Genomic DNA, 15,743 nt, shown 5'->3' with positions numbered 1-15,743 from the left:
GAAATAAAAAGATAAACCAGAGAGTGGAAGCTTTTTTTTTTGCGGAAGACACATCTGACAAAAGACTGATATCCAAAACATAAAAAGAACTCTTGAAACACATAAATAAGAAACAATCCAGTTTTTTAAAAAATGATTAAGAGACCTGAATAGACAGACACTTCCCCAAGGAAGGTACTCAGATAGCAAATGAGCACATGAAAAGGTGTTCAACATCATAGGCCACTAGAAAATTTCAAGGGAAAACAGCAATGAGATACTGCTACACAACTACCAGCATGGCCAAAATCCAAACATTGACAACACTAAATGCTGACAAGGACCTGGAGCAAAAGGAACTCTCATTTATTACTGATGGGAAGGCAAAATGGTATAATCACCTTGGAAATCTATTATAAAATTAGACATATTCTTATCATATGATTCAGTGATTACACTCCTCGGTATCTTCCTAAGCATATAGAGAACTTAGGTTCATACAAAAACCTGCACATGGATATTTATAGCAGCTTTATTCATAGTTGCCAAAACCTGGAAGCAACCAAGATGTTCTTGGTAGGAGAATGGATAAATGCATTGTGGTACATCCAGACAATGTTATTTAATGCTAAAAAGAAATGAGCCATGGAACAACCTGGAGGAAACTTAAAACATAGTACTAAGTGAAAGAAGCCAATTTTCAAAAGGTACATATTGTATGATTTCAACTACATTATATTTGGAAAAGGCAAAACTACAGAGATCCAAAAAAAAAAAAAAAAAAAGATTAGTGGTTTCAAGGAAAGGGGGGGATGAAGAGGCAGAATACAGAGGATTTTTAGGGCAGGGGAAATATTCTATATGATATTACAAGGGTCATTTGTAATTTGTCAAAACCCATAGAATGTACACCACCACACATGAATCCAAATGTAAACTACAGACTTTGGGTGATAATAACATGTCGATGTAGTTTCATCAATTATCATAAATGTACCTCTATGGTGTGGGATGCTGAGAGTGGGGGAAGGTATGCATTTATAGGTCAGATGTTATTTGGGAACTCTCTGTACTTTCTACTCAATTTTGTCATGAACCTCCAACTGCTCTAAAGAAATAAAGTTTTTTAATTAAAAGAAAATCCATTTCCCAGATACACTAACCACGCTTCAAGTGCTTGATGAGACAGCCGTACGTGGGGAGGGACTACTGTTGCAGATAGTACAGACCAAAAAAAAAAAAAAAAAAAAAAGCTGATTATCTAAGTCACCAGATAAATTCTTTAAAGGTTTTATTTATTTGAGAGAGAGAGAGCACGATGTGGGGAGGGACAGAAGGAGAAGCCAACTCCCCGCTGAGCAGGGAGCTCAAACCAGGGCTCAATCCCAGGACCTGAGATCATGATCTGAGCCAAAGTCAGATGCTTAACTGACTGAACCATCCAGGCACCCCTGTCACTAGATAAATTAAAGAAACACTCTTAGAAGGAAGTATAGGCCCACTGGGAGGAGAATTATAGTGGTTATGGATCATTTTATATTTCTTCTGTTCTACCCACACATTCTTATTAATCTAAAAATAGAAAAAAGGGAAAAGAAGGAAAAACTAAAGCATATTTTGAGTTACTGGATTATTTAGTGGCTTAGGTCAAACTAGATAGTGTCATTTCAAAGTCTTCTATTTATACTCAGGACAGAAGGATTTTTTTTTGCCAAATATTTTCCACAGTCTTATACCACTACTATATCTAGATTTTTTTTTTTCAAATGATCATCATTGCTACAAAGAGGCACTAGAACATCTGTATATTGTCAAATGCATGAGGAAAAAAATGAGCTTTGCATATTCACTCATCCACATATTTATGACAATGTTAATAAGGCAATCAATTTTCTTTTGATCTTAAAGGGTTTTTTTGTTTCTTTTGATTTTGAAGGGTTATTTGATAATTATTAATTAATAACATGTTATCTAAAAATGATTACAAAGAGACATGTAGGAGTTCTTCCATTAAATAGGTAGATAGGTTTATTATGGTTCTTAACGACACCCACAAATTCACCCAGTGTTTGCAAAACTGAACACTCAGTCAATAAGATCCTTTATACATATGCTGTCTCCAAGAAAATTTTCTGAGGAAGTCATCCATGAGATCACAACTTGCTGAAAAATTGATAAATTAGAAAGACTGTTGGCCTTAATATACTCAATAAAAATAGATAGACTGATTTTTGTTTGTCTTTCTTCTCTCCTCTGTCAGCTGACCAACTTACTTGTTTTAGTAAGTATTCAACCACAGAAACAATCACATGACCTTTTTGCTTTTCTCCCAGATTGTTGACAGCATTCAGCCATACATAAGCTATTTCTTCATAGCAGTGATCATCTCATGCATTCAATAACCGTTAGATGAACTGAACTGTAAACAACCTATGTTAGTCCTAATGAGTAAACAAGATTGTATCTGGCATTCACTCTCATGGACTTTATAAGTTTGACAAGGAAGTTGCTCTACTAAAGGAAAAAATCATGCAAGGATCAAATTTGTCATACAGTCTTCAATAAGAATTTAACATCCTCCCTTCTAACTTTCAGAAAAAAATGAAGATTTCTTCTATTTACATATTCTCATCAATGCATATTTACCTATTCATATAACAATAATTGAGGAAAAAGAAAAATATGGATAAAATTGAGGCAGATTTCTGTTTCTAGTGAGTTAAAAAAAAAACAAGAGAAATGACTTCATGTGATTAATGATGGAAATCTTCTGACTTATAAATGTCTTTATTTAAAAAACTGTATTCACTATAATATTATATTTAAAAATTACTGCTTATAGGGGCACCTGGGTGGTTCAGTGGGTTGAGCCTCTGCTTTCAGCTCAGGTCATGATCTTGGGGTCCTGGGATCGAGCACTGTATTGGGCTCTCCACTCAGCAGGGAGCCTGCTTCCCCCTCTCTTTCTGCCTACTTGTGATCTCTCTCTCTCTCTCTCTCTCTCTGTGTCAAATAAATAAATAAATAAAATCTTAAAGAAATTACTGCTTATAAAACATGTCCTTCTGATAAATAAAACTTTGTTACCCAGTGCCAATACCTTTTTTATTTCTGAGATGTTAAAACATGCTTAAAAATTTAGCAGTTGTATGATACACATCAACACAAAAATCTGTTGTGTTTCTATACACAAATAATGAAGACTTTGAGAAGGAAGGATATTAAGAAAACTATTTCATCTGCAATAACATCAAAAAGAATAAAATACTTAGGAATTAACTTAACCAAAAAGGTACGAACAAAGGGAAAGACATCCCGTGTTCATGGATCGGAAGACTTAATATTGCTTGGATAGCAACACTAGGTAAAGTGATCTACAATTAAATGCAATTCCTATCAAATTCTTAATGATTTTTTTTTACAGAAATGGAAAAATCTATCTTAAACTTAATTTTTAAAAATCTCAAAGAACCCTCAATAGCCAAAACAATCTTGAAAAAGAACAAATTTCAAGGTCTCACATTTTCTGGTTTCAAAATTAATCGCAAAACTACAATAATTAAGAGTGTGGTCCTGGCATAAAGACAGACATACAGACCAATGGAATACAATAAAGAGCCCAGAAATGAGTTCTTGCAAACAAAGGCAATTGATTTTGACAAGAGTGCCAAGAGATAATCCAGTAACAAAAGAACAGCCCTTTCAATGTAAGGAATTGGAAAACTGGGTACCCACATACAAGAGAATGAAATTAGACTCTTACGTTATACCATATACAAAAATTCACTCAATATGGATCAAAGACCTAAATGTAAGACCTAAAACTATAAAACCTTTAGAAGAAAACATGCAGAAATCTCCATAACATTGGATTTGGCAATGATTTCTTGGATATGTCATTAGAAGCTCAGGGAAGAAAACATTAGAAAAAAATAGCTTAAATTTGATTTTATCAACACGAAAACTTTATGCATCCAAGGACATTATAAACAGAGTGAAAAGGCAACACATGGAATAGAAGGAAGTATCTGTGAATCACACATCTGCTCAGAGGTTAAAATCTAAAATAAGTAAAGAACTCCTACAACTGACATTCACACAAAAATCTAAACAAAATGATCAAAGGATTTGAATACATATTTTTCCCAAAGAAAATACAAAAATGGCCAATAAGTACATGAAATGATGCTAAAGAGCATCACTACTCATTCAGGAAATACAAACGAAAACAATGAGATATTACTTTGCATCCACTGATATGGTTATTTTAAAAATGACAGAAGGCAACAAGTGTTGGTGAAGTTGCAGAGATACTGGCGGGGTAAAATGATGCAGTCACTATGGAAAACAAATAATTAAAGTTAGAAATACCATATGATTCAGCAAATCCACTTCTGGATATATACATCAAAGAATTGAAAGCAGGGACTTCAAGATCTATTTATACACCCACATTCACAGCAGCATTAGTCACAGTAGCCAAGAAAGCAACTCAATGTCCATTGGTGGATAAATGCATAAGCCAAATGTTGTGTGAACATACAATAGAATATCGCTCAGCATTTAAAAGGAAAGAAATTCTGACACATGCTGACAATGATCAACCTTGACGATCTCATGCTCAGTAAAATAAACCAGTCACAAAAAGACCAATACTGTATGATTCCAATCAAATGAGGTACCTAGAGTAGTCTAATTCATAGAGACAGAAAGCAAACAGGTGGTTGTCAGAGAGTAGGGGCAGGGATAATCGGGTGTTAGTGTTTGTTTAATGTTGTTTAATGTTTGGGAAGGTGAAAAGAGTTCTATAAATGATTGTTGTACTACAACGTGAATATACTTATCAGAATTCTGAGAGACCTTGCTTCTCCCTGGACTCTGCCATGTGAGGACACAGCAGGACAGACATCTGCAAACCAGGAAGCAGGTCCTCACCAGACACCAAATCTGCCAGCACCCAGGATCTTGGATTTCCCAGGCTCCAGAACTGTGAGAAGAAATGTTTGTTCAAGCCACCCAGTCTAGGTTTTGTTTTGTTTTGTTTTGTTTTTTAATTGTAGCAGCCCAAATGGATCAAAAAATTAACTCATAAAATAATCCATTTTTAGAGGATTAGAGTCCCCCCCCTTTTTTTCATAGTCTACAGTGTGGACTACTTTGAATTTTGTTATGATTGTCGGCTATTACATGATGGAGGGAAGTCTGTATCTCTTTTCCTTGAAGGAATCTGGCTGATTCACCGGCTGCAGATTGCCTGGAGAACGTTGCCTCTCCACAGAATGAGGTTTTACCAACTACAAAGTCTCAGGGAGGCCCTGCTGGATTTCTCTTTCTTCAGTATTCTGGAGGATGAAGTTTTTCTTTGGAATATTTGCTGAAAAATATTTGATCAATTCTTGCCTCTAACAATCTCCTAAGACTTAAATTCAATTAAAGTTTAGGTATGGTTTCAACCTAAGCTATCCTTTTGTCTATGATATATTTTCTCTTTTGTTTTATCATATTCATTTTCTTAGTCATTTCTTTTGACAGCAATGTAAAGGAGGTTAGAAGTATGTTCTGTTTTATGGGCAGAAGACATGAACTGTCATTTTTCCAAAGAAGACATCCAGATGGCCAACAGACACATGAAAAGATGCTCAACACCACTAATTACCAGGGAAATGCAAATCAAAACCACAGTGAGGTATCATCTCACACCTGTCAGAATGACTAAAATCAAAAACACAAGAAACAACAATTGTTGGTGAGGATGTGAAGAAAAAGGATCCCTTGTGTTGGTGGAAATGCAAACTATTGTAGCCACTCTGGAAGACAGCATGGAAATTCCTCAAAAAATTAAAAATAAAATGACCATATGATCCAGTAATTCCACTCCTGGGTATTTACCCAAAGAATATGAAAACACTAATTTGAAAAGATATATGCACTCCTATGTTTACTGCAGTATTATTTACAATAGCCAAATTGGGGAAGCAACTCATCCATCCAAAGATGAATGGATAAAGAAGATGTGGTATATGCATACAATGGAATATCACTCAGCCATAGAACAGAATGAAATCCTGCCATTTCCAGCACTATGGATGGATCGTGGAGGGTATATGCTGAGTGAAATAAGTCAGTCAGAGACAAATACCATATGATTTCACTCATATGTGACATTTAAGAAACAAAGCAAATGAACAACAACAACAAAAAAGAGAGAGAAAGAAGAAACCAGACTCTGAAACAGAGAGAACAAACCAACAGTTACTGGAGGGGATGGGTGAAATAGGCAAGGGGAATTAAAAATCACACTTATCAAGGTGAGCACTGGGTGATATACAGAATTGTTAAATCACTCTATTGTACGTTGGAAACTGACAGGACGTTGTATGCTCATCTTAACAGAATTAAAAATTCCATGGGGGTAAAAGCAGTTGTGGAATAATAATATTGTCTTGAAATAAAATTCACAGATTCTATATGACAAAAAAGAGAAGTGAATTCGATTTCAGCATCATATTTGATTACTAATAGTAACACCCCGATCACAGATCACTATGTTGACTCCACAATATCCTAAACTTGGGAGATTTGTTCCCACTGACAATACGTCCTGTTTCCAATTCAAGTCTTTTTAAATTAGTAGCTCTCTTCACAAAGCAACTTAAAGCAGTTTTAATTTTCCTTTGCAAGCAACAAAGCAAGGACTACAGCCTTCAGCATGCCTGGGTTCACCCAGCTGAAAGTACCAAAGAAGAGGCTTATCTTAAGGTTATTTTTAAAAATTCAGCATTAGGTACTTTATTAAACACAGGGATGCCTGGATGGCTCCATGGATTAAGTGTCTGCCTTCAGCTCAGGTCAGAATCCCAGGGTCCTGGGATCGAGTCCCACATCGGGTTCTTGGCTCAGCAGGGAGCTTTCTTCTCCCCCTGCCTGCTGCTCTCCCTGCTTGTGTTCTATCTCCCTGACAAATAAGTAAACATAACCTTTCTTTTTTTCTAAAATTCAAACACAGGATACTATAGACTTCTAATTTCCCGATCTTATCTTCCTAAGGGAATTTATGAAGCAGTTTACATTAGAAAATAAATCTCCTCTTTCAAAAACTGAGTTGTAGGGGTGCCTGGGTGGCTCAGTGGGTTAAAGCCTCTGCCTTCGGCTCAGGTCATGGTCCCAGGGTCCTGGGATCGAGCCCTGCATCAGCCTCTCTGCTCTGCGGGGAGCCTGCTACCTCCTCTCTCTCTCTGCCTGCCTGTCTGCCTACTTGTGGTCTCTGTCTGTCAAATAAATAAATAAAATCTTAAAAAAAAAAAAAAAACTGAGTTGTAAGACAAAGACCACATAAGATTCAGAGAGACAAATACATTGCCTCTTTTAACCTCTATTTAATAGTTCACGTCTCCATTTTTTTCCTTAGGGGAAGTGATTCAGTTAGACAAATTCTTGTATATTGTATAGCTCAGGAAAGAGAGTCATTAGTTGTCTCTCGTATTTTCCTAAGAAATGGATTACTTTGGAAGATGTATTTACATGTCTTGAGAGGCTGGATAGAAGCAAAAAATATTACAAGGGGCAGAAAAATACAAACGTTTCTGGTGGTCAATTTTTTAAAATCACAGAGCACAACATTTATCAAAATTGGGTTTATCAGTCATTTTCTCAGTAGAAAATATCTAAGCATATAGTTTGACTGATTTATAGAGAAAGAGAATAAAAATCCTTCAAAATTGTTGATAAGAATGATTCATACTTCTTGCTTTTGTGAAGTAATTGTGCATATTAAATCATATTAATTTTGCTGCCTGAAATGGTTTTCAAATTCTTGTCATTTTTTTCCATAGAAGAAGAGTATTTTAAATAACGTGAGTTGCACTCTTTGATTTCAAGCACAATGTTTGTTGAAAGCAAATATGTATATTAAGGTTATTTTGTATGTCTTTCAAATAAAATGTCTCCTTTTATGGATGCATATTTTTTAAAAGGATATCACACCTAGGTATTGTCAAACTTCAAAGAAGAGGTAGCTTACTAGTTTTGGAGAGGGAGAAAAGGCTCTTTTACCAGAACCAACTTGGTGACTTTACCAGAACGAACTTGGTGATTATTGACTGAATTGCACTGGACGTATCTAGCTTTCTCTGAGAAAGCACGAGTCCATCAAAATCAATAAATTGGAAATAAACAATAATGGAGAAATGCAAACAGGATCAATATCCTAAAAGCAGAGAATTCTATTTCAGTTTAATTCTGTAGTCACGCGATTACGAAAAACTGAGAAGCCTCGCTAGAAATTCAGCTGTTTTGTCAATTTTTGTTATTTTCGCCCAATTCACTATCCAGAAGCTATTAAATTCACTAAATTAAAATAAACATCGAGAAGCCAATGCATGCTCTTCATCTGACTGCTGATAATCCTTTTTATACACAGATCTTACTTTTGCGTGTGTGGATTTATTTTCAAAGCAGAGGATCTTAAGTTCGGAATCCAAATACTCTTACCCTGCCTTTCGCTCAAGGAACATTATCTGGACATTGGAAAACGGTCCAGGCAAAAGTCTGGCTGTGATATTACTTCAAGGAGACCCTTCTTAGAGGGGACAGATACGCAAGGTACTCTGACCGACTGCCCCTCAACCTTGTGGTTTCCACTCCCTGATATGTAAATGAAATCGAGATGGAAGGAACATTTGTAATCATCTGGAAGAGGAAGAGATGTTTTAAAAGAGCATCCCTTCGAATAAACAAACCAACAAAAAAGCACAGAGGGGAGAGAAAGAGATCGGAGGAACTACTAGTCAGGGAGATTGGTTGAGGAGGGGGCTGGAAAGAGGGTCTATTCTCAACTAGATGGCCTTGATGTCCATGGAGGGGCACCTGAATTTTGTTTCGTTTTGTTTTGGCATGAACTGGTGAACTCAGCACTCTTCCTTCTCTACTACCTACCTCTCAGAGTTACGGCTTCTGCACTATCAGCATGGGTGCTATTCATGTACTGGGGTCCTGGGCAGCTGTCCAGTTCCACCAATTCTAGGGACATCTCTAATTCTATCTGTGGTGACAGCCCCTTGAGGTTTCTACAGGCTCGTTGTTATGGCAACAGTTTTGCAGGATCTAAAACCTTAGGAAAAATGCCTAAAGGTCTGAAACTTGTTTCCGATCCAAAATAAACCTTCCCTTGCCATAGCCTCTTCTGTTCTTAAAAATGAGTTAATTTATTCTTTAAGTAATAAATCACATTTATTAAAAATAAAGTCTCTCCTACCCAAACTGTTGAAAAATAATACTTCCGGGGCCTGTCTCTTCCTTCTAATTTAGAAAGTTTGTAAACTTAGGGAAGGTGAATATGAGAAATCCTCTGGACTTTTTTAGTTCTGAGAATTTTCTTAGAAGGAACTCGCAGTTCTCAAGCAGAATGAGACTGTCCTACGTAGCGGTCTCTGGTCCCAAACACATCTAAACCAGGGTTAGTAGTTAGGGAGGAGTAGTAGGGATATGTTCATTTTCTCTGGTTGCTGTTAACAAATTACCATTTATCTAGTGGCTTAAAACAATATAATCTGTTATCTAATAGTTCGAGAGGTCAGAAATCCAGCAAGGGTCTCACGAGGGTAAAATCAACGCTTCAGCGGAGCTGGGTTTCTTTTGGAGGTTCCCGGGGAGAAGTTGTTTCCTTGCCTTTTCCATCTTCTGGAGGTGGCTGGGAGTCCTTGACTCTTGACCCCCTCCTCCATCGGTCAGTCAGAGAACCAAATCCTTCTGACCCTCCTTCCGCCATCACATCTCTTTCTGACTACAGCTGGGGAAGGCTTCCCATTTTTAAGGACTCGTGGGATTAGAACGTGGCCACTCAGATAATCCAGGCTAATCTCCCCGTCTCACAGTCCTAAACCTTAATCACATCCTCAAAGTCTCTTCTGATATGGAAGATAACACATTCACAGGTCCCCAAGAAGAGGACAGGGGTATCTTGGCGAGGGGAGCATTCTCTACAGAACACGTCTCATGAAATCTTTGTAGCAAACATGGGAGTACAAAAAAGATACCAAACCGATAGATCTGGTTATAAACATATTTTGGAGGAAGTGGACAGACAAGATAAATGGATTCTAACCTATTCATTCCAGGCATTGTTGATTGTATCAGACACTTCTGTTACACGACACTTCAAACACTCTATCAAGACCTCACTCCTGGGGCGCCTGGGTGGCTCAGTGGGTTAAAGCCTCTGCCTTCGGCTCAGGTCATGATTCCAGGGTCCTGGGATCAAGCCCCACATCAGGCTCTCTGCTTGGCAGGGAGCCTGCTTCCCTTCCTCTCTCTGCCTGCCTCTCTGCCTACTTGTGGTCTCTGTCTCTGTCAAATAAATAAAAAAAATCTTAAAAAAAAAAAAAAAAGACCTCACCCCTTACTTTCTATAGACAGGGCAAGACAAAGCAATGGCCAGGATATTCTGTGCAAATAGTAAGCAGAAAAGCAGATGTGCCACTATTCTATTCTATTTGTCGATAACAGACAAAGGAAGCTTTAAGACAAAGAGTTTTCTCAGAGGTAAAGAGGGATCCTTCCACGTGATAGAAGTATCAATTCAATCAAAAGGACAGGACAGACCTAAACATGCATGCATCTAATGACAGAGCTTACACTGCATGAAGCAAAATTAATAAAACCAAGAAAGAAATAGGTAAACCCGCAAACACAGGTGTATATTTCAGCATCGCTCCTTCATAATTAACAGATCACGTGGAGAAAAAGATCAGTATGGAATGTGAAAATACGACTAAGACCATCAAGCAGCCCGACTTAACGGACATTCACAGAACTTTACACCCAAGAAATGCAGCATTCACGGACTCTCCAAACACGTAGGAGGGCATCTACCAAGATGGACCACACCCTGCACCACAGAACACGGCCTTAAAATATTTCAAAGGACTAAAAGAATACAGAGTACATTCTCTGACAATGAAGAAATTAAAATAACTAAGAGCTACCTATGAAAGTTACAAACATCAAGCAATTAGGCACCATCCTTCCACAAGAAAAGAGTTAGATGAGGCATTTGAAGATATTTCAGAGGGATCCGTGTTGAACACACAATAGATTAAAATTCATGGGATCCAGCAAAGTAGCGCTTGGAGAGAAATTTATAGCTTTCGGTGATTGGATTAGAAAAGAAGAAAAGATTTAAAATCAATGATATGTCATTCCACTTCACAAAGAAAAAAAAAGCAGAAAATTAATGCAAAGTGAATGGAAGGAAGGGAATCATAGAGCTGGCAGAAATGAGAGAAAATCATGAAACAATGGTACACCATCTTTGCCAGTTCTTCCTTCGGTAGAATTTGTGCTTCCTGCTCCTGCAAAGTTTAGCACTGTCCAATCACAGTCTATTGTTTTTGAAAAGACACCAGGGAACATTTCCATTGAACTTGAACCTTTAAGTACATTTGCGCTCCTCCTGTCAACAGATGAACCAGCAGAGAAGCATGTTATGAAACTGGTGGGAGTCATTGCCACTGGCTACCGTGAGGAGTTAGGGTTATGATTACACAGTGGAGGAAGCAAGGAACGTATCTAGAAACCAGGAGTTCCCTGAAGCATCTCTTGCAGCTCCCATGTCTGATGACAGTGGGGAAGAGGCAATCAGAGGAAACATGACCCGGCCAGGACAATGCAGACCCCTCAGGGAAGACATGGCTGCCCTTCTAGGAAAGAAATCTGGGTCAGCCAAAGTGTTGCCTGAAGGTGAGGAGAATCAAAGTTGGGTGCTAGAGGAGAGCGTGTTCCACGAACTATGAGGCATTGAGTCTTTTCCTGAGTTTTTGGTTGACTCCTGCCCTTGAAGGGGCTCCTCTATTCTCCACCTGTGACAATCAGCCACTGCTGCAGAGACCATTTCCAAGGGCGTGTTGATTAGTTTTGCACAGAAGTTTGCTTCAGCCCACGCTGTGTTCCTCTTTCTCTTGCCTTGGGCTTCTCTGTGGGACTGCGGTGGGAACGCCCTTGGCGCTCAAGCATGCATAACCTGAAAGGGGTGTGTGTGTTGGGGGGTATGTTTGTGGAACTAACTCTGAATAATGGGGATGGGAACCTTCCCCCAGAAGGGCCTGTGTGGTGGATCCCCCATAGTGGAGATCGACTTAACAAAGACACATCGTTTTCTTGATTTTCCATCATTTCCTGCCCCGTTCCACCTGCCCCCCATCCCTGCCCCTGGGATCACCCCCAGGGCGAACTGCCTTCACATACGCCTTTGTCTTAGCCTCTGCTTGGGACAAATCCATCCTAGCACACTGATCTTTATAACAGAATGAATTTCCTCTGGCCACCCAGGCCTGCTTCATTCTTAACTTTCTTTAGAAACCAATCAATGCCTCTGAGAGTTAGTGTGCTTGGAGAAGGCAATACCACTTTGGAGAATTCAGGCTGGCAGATTTCCCTAGTGAAGCCTTTCTGCTTTGCTGACTTCATTACTAATGGCCCCGTTTTTGCTCCTAGTATTTTTTTTTTTTCTTCTTCTTCTTTTGGGAGTTTGAAATAACATGCTCAATTACTTTGAAACAAACAAGCAAGGCAAAAATGTAGCTAATCTTTTCACATTAGCCCTGCTCAGAAGGTGCCTGGTAAATTTCCTGCATTTAGTAAATAACCAGTGCATGAAAGTATCCCCCGCCCCCCCTTACCCTTTTGTTATTGTTATTTATTTTCTTTGCTGTTTTACAGAGTCTTGAAGACTTGTTTTCTTCCCTTTCGATGACAAAAGACTATTTTCTCTGGCACAGCCCCAGAGCACAGCAACAGTTAAAGTTGCTGCTATGTGAAAGACTCCCATTTATTTAGAAGTTACTCCAAAGGCCGTGAGAGCAAGCGACCTGGATTATAGGAAGTAGCCCCAGGAAACTCAAGAGTATTTTCTTTCCTGTCTTTTTGCCAGGATGCCCGTTTTTCCTTGACCAATAGTAATTTACAGCAAGGTCAAGATTCATTCTAGTTGGAATCTCATAGGATGTCTGCCACATTTCATACAAGCAATTGCTTTCGCTTACAAAGCCAGGGGGAGAAACACTGGGGGGAAAATGACGTATTTAGCTTAGGGTTCTCCATGACAAATGGTTCTTGATAATGTCCTCAGGTCCATTTTGGGAGCTCAGACTCTCTAATAAAGAAAAAGCATTAACTAGATAAATAGACATCCATCATCATCAAAGAGAGATCCAGACTTAAAAAACAACAACAACAACAAAACAGAATACACTTTAAAAGAATACAGCAACTGCCCCCCGCCCCCAACTGAGTCATAAAGAGAGAGGAAGTTGGAAGCAGAAAACTGAAAATCAGGAGACTTCGGAGTGAAAATCGGAGGACTGACATACAGACATTTTAAACAGAAGGGAGCTCACAACCTTCAGTGACGAGTGACACTGCTCTTTTGAAGGCACTAGGAGAGGTTAGCAATCCAGATTGCTCCAACTGGAAACCTCACAGAGTTTTGTGACACCAACCTTGGTTTGAGGATTGAGGTTCAGAAGAGCTGTGTTGAACTCGCCCCCCTAGTATCGTCTTTACTATCAAGATTAGGAAATGCCCTGAGTATCGTAAATAATATCTAAGAACATTTCTAAACATGGAAGTACCTTTTGGTATTCACCTCAGCTCTCTGAATCTCATGAGAATTAAGAGAACCACCAAAAAGTCAAAAGTATGTAGACCAAGGTTTAAAATGGTTGTGTTAATTTCAAGAGTCCCCTCATGGAATTCTACCTCCAGAGTTCACTGTTACCCGATTGTTTCAGTAAAAGTTCCTGCCTTTCCGATTTTTTTCCTCATGAAACATTTCTCTTCACTTACTTCTGGGGCAATAGAGAGGTTCTGCCATATCACAAGTCATCGTTTCCTGTTCCACATATGACCTTCAAAATTGCTTATTTTACTTTAGGATGCATGTATTCACATATCTTACTTCCATTTGGAATGGCTTTCTCCTGCTTTTCACTGTTCAATATTTCTTTCAATCATTTACATTATTTTATTTGCATAATTCCAGTGCATGAGAAAAGAGAGTTATTCAGACTTTCTACCTCAACACATCCAAGTCATACCAAGTCTAATAGAAGGTGACCTTAAAAAGACTGGTTTATTTTTCAGATTCCAGAACTTAAGAGGAAAAAAAAAAAGTAAAATTCCCAGCTTGTATTCCTTTATCAGATTAGAGAGGAAGACAGGAGATAACTGAGTTCCCAGTCATGTCAGTGAGGATATCTTTAGGAAATAAATGTTGTAATGTGAGAGGCCTCATACTATCATCTTTCTCTTTTTACCAGCATGATAGCCCTTTGGCTAGTAAAACTGAAATAAAGATGAAATCATTATTTTAAAAAATACAGTTGGTTAATGAATTCAAACAGCTGATTAATGACAAGTTCGGTTGAACTTTGTATATTGCCCAGTGCATATACAAAATAGGTGGCTATTTTACAGAACTTTCCATTTTTCAGCTAGAACGATCATATAGAGACGCAAAACCGGAGCAGAATGAACTGATGATCCCTTTTTTGGCAATCTGACAGGTTTCACTCATTCCACTTAAATTCGCTTAAAGGATGTCAATATTTTCTGTATCTCAAATTATGTTTCTTCTGCCTACAACTTACTTTCTCGCATTACACAGAATATTTCCTTAGTCTTTTATGTTATTAAATACATTCTCCTCTTCTCATCTACCCTTCCATTTTATGGCTTTGTCTCTGTTTTACATTTTCAGAATTTAGAAACACAACATAGAAAAGCCACAGAGCTTACCATTTCCACCAAGGATAAATACAAGAACATTCCCGCAGTAACTGTTAAGATCCAGTTTTGAACACACGGATCAGCTGATACTGAGAGGCCAACGTAGAGTCCTATGAAGGCAGTGAGAGAACTTACAAAATTCATAAGGATGGCAATCTTAGTAGGAAGTCCAGAGCTTAAGAGCACTGCAAAGTCTCCTGAAATTTAAGGGAAAATGAAAACATAATCATTGTGTAATTGATGATACCTTTCCCGGAGTAATGTGCTATTAGGTTGCTTCAAACTTCAGCAACTGGGACCAATTTTGCAAGGAAAGTTGACTGACCAGTTGCTAAAACATTTTCTTACATCTCTCTAGGATTCTCGTGGTACCATTAGGAAGTCACATCTCAAGAGCTGTCTTCCTTTTCCTAGTCCTGAAGCTAACATATGCCGGGAGGACTGACCTATTCTTTAGTTCCTGGCACCCTGTGACCTAGATAAATGCAGAATAAAGCACTTGCTGTTCCAGAGTTTTTAAACCTTTTTTGCCTGGAAACTTGCCAGACGAAATCACGTTACGTTGGCTTTTATTATTTACTTTCTGTGAGAACTCCTATGCACAGAGAACTACTTAATAGATTTTAAAATCATTGCCAAAACTGACCTTATTCTCTCCACACCTTTCCTCCTAAGAAGAATGACCTTTTGATCTGAGAGTCTCTTTTGGGGAGATAGGGAAGGGCTGAAATTCAGCCCAGAGACGGCCTGGCGATGCAGTTACTTAGTTCTGTGGTATAACGGGTCCTAGGACAGGTCTTAAAACACCTTCGCTGGCCTGTCACAGACTGTCACACTCCTCTGTGGTTTTATTATAATAGTTAAAGGCAAGGCAACAGTGTGTGGCACCCAGACCAGGTACATTTTAATGGACTCAGGAAGGTCCTTGGATGAACTGCTCTAAGAAGAATGGGTGATGAGCTGGTGACAGAATTTCAGGCAGT

At 38.4% G+C, this 15,743-nt stretch overlaps 1 protein-coding gene across 1 annotated transcript in view; it reads right to left on the bottom strand.

Annotated features, from left to right (window-relative positions):
- SLC39A12 (solute carrier family 39 member 12) overlaps positions 1–15,743 on the bottom strand; it is a gene marked incomplete at both ends in the record, with an annotated part of 83,912 nt that overhangs the window by 10,583 nt on the left and 57,586 nt on the right. Inside the window, one exon of the mRNA XM_080811391.1 lies at positions 14,770–14,957. Coding sequence (XP_080667517.1) covers positions 14,770–14,957 — 188 coding nt within the window. The remainder of the gene's footprint in view (positions 1–14,769; positions 14,958–15,743) is intronic.

Source organism: Martes martes (genome assembly GCF_963455335.1).
Source record: "Martes martes genome assembly, chromosome: 8".
Taxonomy (NCBI): domain Eukaryota; kingdom Metazoa; phylum Chordata; class Mammalia; order Carnivora; family Mustelidae; genus Martes; species Martes martes.
The sequence above is the reverse complement of the archived record's forward strand: the minus strand, read 5'-3'. Positions and strand labels throughout refer to the sequence as shown.